We start from the raw sequence: 6,000 nt of genomic DNA on the forward strand, positions 1-6,000 counted from the left end.
TTTTTATTCTGGGTATGTCTTTTAGGCTTTCATTGCATATCAAAGAATTGGGAAGCTGCTATTTCAGTATAATGAACTCACCCTGTAGTCACGTGGTTTGCTAGTGTTTTTGTTGCTCGTCGCAGAGCACAAATTTACGAGCAGCAAAATAACGACACGCAACATGATGGTCAGCAGAAAGTGCGCCATTGATTGACCTGTGAAAACTGAAAAGCAAAGAAATGTGTGAGTGATTAATAACGCTCAAATAAAATAATGTATTAATAATTTTTGTTCTTAAGCTGTTAGTTGGGTTTTGAACATAACATATTTATTTTGAGAAAAATAAATGCGATTGAAATAAAACGCACTAAGTTAGTGTTAGTAGAAACATAGAAAGGCATTCCTCTTATTTTATGTAGAAGTGGTGAAACGTAGTAAGTTTAGATCCAGCAAGTACTATTTTTGTAATATAAAAGACACAAAGTTACTTTATCTTGGTTTGTTGATACCTTAATTCCCAGAAAGGAATTGTACTAAACCTCGTCCGCGTTCGTAAGATATATCGATTATTCCTACCTTACACTTGCTCCTCTGGAAACGAAATGATGCCCACTTGTCTACAGGTAGCCAATTTATCTTTCTCATCTTTCTCATAGTGACTCAACAACTCACACGTTAAAACAAGTTGATTACCTAATAAATATAAAAAAATACGACGAGCATTCTTATTGGTTAGTACATTTTACAAGGGCATCCTGTTTATTTTAATAATGTTCAGGATAAATCTGGTTCAATTGACTAAAACCGATTACGTGGCGAGGCGACTACGACTACGGCAACTTGGAAACACAAACAAGATAGAAGTCGTCATTAAAAATATTACAGAATGTTGCTAAATGAAATCAAATTTTGTCAGAAAACTATTAAACCTAATTTGCCGGCAACCTTAGTAAAAACTAAAATTAGGACAACATAGAAAAAAGTGAGCGCAATTCCCGTTTTTTTTACCGCGTTTTTATCAATAAATTTAGAAGAGATGAAGGTCAAATGGTTGCTAAGCTGAAGTGATTCGTCAGGTATGATGCTGCTTGCAGATTCATTAGTATTTTTGTGATAAATAAACTGAGTTTCAATGAATAAAATTTCCTTTTCAGCATTAAAAATTCGACTCATCTGTATACTGACAAATCACTTTGACTCATAAAAGGAGAACGCCCCCAAATAATTGGTTGCTGCGAAAGTATGTGAGCTCGTTTATCCGACATTTAAATTAGCTATCAAGCGGATATTTTCAAACGTTTTTCACTGCAAGGTCTAACATTGGCCCTGAATTTACCTTTTGAGTCACTTTGATCCTGAGTATCGCTAGTCTGGGTGGAAACCAAAAATCTATGCTTTATGCAGTGGAAGGCCTAGGGAAGACGAACGTTAATGTGGCTTTGTCAAATAGGGATTTAAAGGCAATACCAGAAACAACGAGGGGTTCTATGCTTACGCCCTGAACTTTACACTTGCTAGCTTAATAGCTTCGCCACCATAGCTTCATAATAATTGAACTGTATCCTTTCTTACTTATAATATTCTGAAGTTACTTTTTGTTTCTGCCTGCATGTCAATAAATGTTTTCAGCTTATGCTATCGCCCATATGCCAGGACATTGAAAACCTTGCTATCATATGTTTTGAACGCATTTTTGAAATGGTCGGTTAGTTTGGCTGAGTGATGCCCAAACTGCTTTAGCTTATTTTTTTGTAAAATAAATAATGTTTTCTCGCATAAACTGAAAATCATATATCTTCATGAATTTCAGTGATGATATACGAGTATTCCGTTTCGCGTGTTGTATTGGTTGCAATATTCAGCAAATGTCAAGCCAGTGGACGTGCTTAACTGTACTTTTAAATTTAGAAGAAAGCCTGGTTTCGTTGGAAGATGTTCGGAAGGTGATAACAGATTCCTCTGTGTGTGATGGGCTTCACTGCTTTATCTCAAGAAAATCAACAAAATGAATTTTTGAATTATCATAATCAGCTTAATACTAGGATTGTCTACAGTGAGTGAAGTCTAAAAGCTTAGTTAAAACAAAAACACAGCGCAGCTTTTGTTAGCTTTGCCATTATAATGGGATTTCATAAATGTTAACACAACCAAAAGTAAGTGCATTCACGCTATAAGTCTTGTAGTTTCTCTGTACAGCTGATGAAGTCTGCTTCTCTCTCTTGTTTACTAAACTCTCGGCTCTTTTGCTAACAATGTTCTCGTCAAAACAGGTTTGTAAATCAAAATAATATTAATTTCTCCTTTTTAGCAGCCATGTTTATTAATTTGGTATAATTCTTAATTCGTCGAACCTATTAATCTTGAAATAGGCGCATGATTAGTGCGACGTTTGCCGCAATCGTCGTGATTGGAACACGCGTAATTTCATAACAAAGCTTTCGCTTGTGCATTTTTCATACTCTTTATATGATTTATCCAATAAAAGATGAAGACTGAAAAAAAAATTTGAAGGGTGCATTGTTTACAAAATATTTTGCATTCGAATTGCTAACCATTCTTTCCATCGAGTTTGCCCCCATTCTGCGGATACACCGGCTGTGAATTGCCTTCATTCAAATGAAGAACTTAGACAACCAGTGCGATAACATCTGCAAGGGAAAAAATGGAATATCATAACGTAATCAGTATAGTGGCTAAAGGAAAACACTGCATATTAAAGTCCGTGTGTTTATGCGCGGTCTTTATAGGGCCCGTATATTTGCATACGCTCTTTCAGAGGTTTTTGCGTTCGACGTTAGGAGAACGCTTCGTAATCTTTGGGGATCCTGTGGTCGATGGGATACCTGTGCATGCCAGGCGTGAAGATTCGAGATTTTTGGTTACTTGGACGGGCGATGTTCAAAATCTGCGCCATTTTGAATAATTATTAAGCGCGCGCACGAATTTTAAGCCCAATAGCCGGCCAAAGAAATTGCGGACTCACCTGGTGGACATGCGCACACAACTATTTTTATGCGCAAGCAACTATACCTTGTGCGAGTGCGCACGCAACTATACCTCGTGCGAGTGCAAGCTCCTCGTGCGTCCGTGTCGCCTCCGTGAATATCTTTGCGTCCGTGTCGCCTCCGTGGATATCTTTGGATTATTCGGTAAGTTCATTTATTTTTCTCAAACTTCATGCGATGTTTCTTAAAAAGTTCATCGCTTCAACTTGTCAAAGCCTTACCAGGAAACTTTTTAGTACTCCAAGAGCATGTAGAAAGCCCGATGTCGGCGTTGTCCGAACTACAACAAACCGAAGACCTTCGCTGCTCTCCTGCTTTGAATTGATGTCCTCGAATTTGCCGAACAACAAAGCAAATCAACCGATAACTCTGACACAAAGTTGTCTCAAAGCAAATCTACCAAGCCATTGTGCTTTGACCCATAGCGGTCACAAATATTCAATTTTTATTTGCCATTAACAAAAAAATACAACATAAATACATTATAGACGACACACAATATTCTTACTATTACAATATTCATACTTGACTATTTACAATATTAAATGTGTTAAAGGCTAGGAAGCCTATATAGAAGCCGGGGGCTTATTAACTATAGGCTTCCTAGAACTATTGGATAAACCATAGAAGTTAAGGGTACTGATTGAAATACAAACCAAACAAACCGAGTCATTGTACTCGGTGGCCATTGCGCCAAATGACCCGTTGTGGTCACAAAGCAAATAAACCGAGTCATTCTGCTCGATGGCCATTGCGCCAAATGAAAAGTGACAAAAGTCAAATGGTTACCGGGCTGATAAGTGGTGATTGTAGTTCACAAGATCATGATAAGGCTTTGACAAGTTATTCTTCTGAGAAAATTGAAAATCATAGTGTAACTATTTCTGAAAATGTTGAAGTTCGTAAGAAAAGAGTGAATTGTCAGAGGAAAAGGGACAGGGAACCATCTCGCGTTCCTGTTAAAATAATTCTAAAGGCACTAAGTAATACGAAGTCTAGGAATAGAATCAAGTCTTTTGTAAGACAACATCTTCCAGACAGTTCTTTTATCACTAATTTATGTAGAAATTACAACACCTGGAAATTCTGGTATACCAATGATCATTATTATAGTAAATTTGTTTTTTACATGAACATACAGAAAAGAAAATTTACAACAACAGATAACTATTCTACATGTAACTGTAGACAAACGCATATCCGTGTGGCAGATTTAATGAATTCTGGTGGAAAAAGCTTTCCTCAAACTCATAATGATAATTCAAAATTAAATGGAGGTATGTCTCCTGAGAATGCTGTTAGTCATGAGTTAACATCTGTATACATCCTTATTTTTTTTTTTTTTCGACAGACAAGACAGAGATCTAATATGGCTTCAGGTATGTATCTCCCGGTCATACTTAAATATTATGGTTATAAGTTCCTTTCTTCTATTAAACTAATGCTTCTTGTTTTAAAATCATTTTATAACCTTACCTGCTCTATATGCTCTCATTAATAAAACATATGATTTTGAACATCTAGGTATTAGATGTACACTGTTTCCTATCACTTTTGTCACCCTTTAATGTTCTCATGTAGTTATATGATACAATTTATTTTTCCCACACCTCTTGCATGTTGGTGGCGAACTTTGGCCAAAATATCACTGTTATTTGTACTAAAAATAATCTTAATTACAGTAATTAATGAGTGGTGAACTGCTCCTGTTTTGCTAAATTTTAACACTTCCCCCTCTATTAAGCCCTTCCTTTCTATTTATCCCCCCCCCCCCCATGCGCCTTAAAACAATAAGCCCCCTGGGGGCTTAATAGGGGATTTACAGTACATGAAACAAGGAGACTAGTATTTACACATATGTTTTATTCAAATAACACAAGCTACCTTATGCAGTAATCCCATCCATGCCAAATTTATTACATTAATCTAAATATCTTTTTACCTCCTCCTACAGAAAAACAAGACATAACTTGCTTTGTGCATAATGTCTCACCAGTAAAAAAATCTGGACCAACAAGCTACTTTAACTGCCACCTTCAGACAGAGAAAGATCTCATTGGCAGTGTATGCTTTGCAACTGAAAAGAGGAAACTCTTGATGCAATGGCCGCACAAAGATCACCGGTTAAAATTTCAAATTTTAACATCAGCAATAAGTATGGACGAAGTGATGTAGTAATAAACAGGAACACAACCATCACTTCAACAACAGCTGATTTTCCATACAAAGCACAAGATGATGTCACATCAATTGCATCCTTGTCAAAAGTAGCACCACAACAGCTAGTGTCAATAAAAGGAAAGATATCACATCTAAGTGCGACCAAAACTATAGTCATCCTAGATTCTCCTGTCAAAAAACAGGAAGGCTATATAGTTGATCCATCTGGTTACATAAAAGTTATTTTCTGGGGTGAGCATGTTGACAGCGTCACACCACAGTCCACCTATTTCTTCAACAACTTGAGAATGAAAGTATCTCAGAATCAAAGATACTTGAACACACCAAAACAAGATAATTTATACACCATCAAGGACGCTGAACCCTTCAAACAAACATTACCTGAAGTCAGTGACATCTCAACAACAACAGAAACCATTGGAGAAATACTAGGAATAAGCAGTGTCACCAAATACAACTGTTGTTGTTCATGTTCAAAAAAAGTTACAATCAAGGGAAAAATTGCAGTCTGCGATAACTGCAAAGTAACACAAAAGGCAACCAGCTGCAGTGTAAAGTGGACACTCAAGATCCATATCCAAAACTCCAAACAACCACTGCAGAAGCTTCAGCTACAGGTTTATCAAGAAGCAGTGCCAAACTTGTTTTCAATTTGTCACTTAATTGCAAATGAAACAACAGAGGAGGAAATCACAGAGGCTGTCTTAAACCTAGACACAGTTAAAGTATGCTTTGACACGCAAACGCGAAAACTTGTGGACATTGAAAAAATTGCTATTTAACATATTTTGCTGCATTTTCCCTTGTAACAAACCAATCTCTAGTAACTATT

The 6,000-nt window shown here is 36.6% G+C and overlaps 1 protein-coding gene, 1 long non-coding RNA gene and 1 pseudogene across 6 annotated transcripts in view; 1 reads left to right on the forward strand and 2 right to left on the reverse strand.

Annotated features, from left to right (window-relative positions):
- Positions 1–6,000, reverse strand: part of LOC146489746 (collagen triple helix repeat-containing protein 1-like) — a 43,296-nt gene that overhangs the window by 26,126 nt on the left and 11,170 nt on the right. Inside the window, exon 2 of one of the 4 annotated variants that reach the window (XM_085095331.1) lies at positions 2,535–2,630. The exons of 2 other annotated variants lie outside the window; for them this stretch is intronic. Coding sequence is in view for 1 of the 2 variants with exons in the window: in XM_085095483.1 (XP_084951609.1) it covers positions 82–165 (84 nt within the window). In the remaining variant the exon portion in view is untranslated. Of the gene's footprint in view, positions 1–81; positions 188–2,534; positions 2,631–6,000 lie in introns of those variants that run through there. One more of the 4 variants, XM_085095483.1, reaches the window with a different exon arrangement.
- LOC146489749 (uncharacterized) lies at positions 2,750–3,418 on the reverse strand. Its single transcript, XR_014859670.1, has 2 exons — positions 3,013–3,418; positions 2,750–2,965 (listed from the first exon to the last, which is right to left on the reverse strand). It is a non-coding gene; the product is annotated as an uncharacterized LOC146489749 (long non-coding RNA).
- Positions 2,995–6,000, forward strand: part of LOC146489750 (uncharacterized) — a 3,062-nt pseudogene continuing 56 nt past the window's right edge. Inside the window, exons 1-3 of the transcript XR_014858967.1 lie at positions 2,995–3,131; positions 4,339–4,366; positions 4,942–6,000. The exon at positions 4,942–6,000 is cut by the window's right edge and continues 56 nt beyond it. The product of XR_014858967.1 is annotated as an uncharacterized LOC146489750 (transcript). The remainder of the gene's footprint in view (positions 3,132–4,338; positions 4,367–4,941) is intronic.

Source organism: Pavona decussata, unplaced genomic scaffold (assembly GCF_977016875.1).
Source record: "Pavona decussata unplaced genomic scaffold, jaPavDecu1.1 SCAFFOLD_3, whole genome shotgun sequence".
NCBI classification, from domain to species: Eukaryota; Metazoa; Cnidaria; class Anthozoa; order Scleractinia; family Agariciidae; genus Pavona; species Pavona decussata.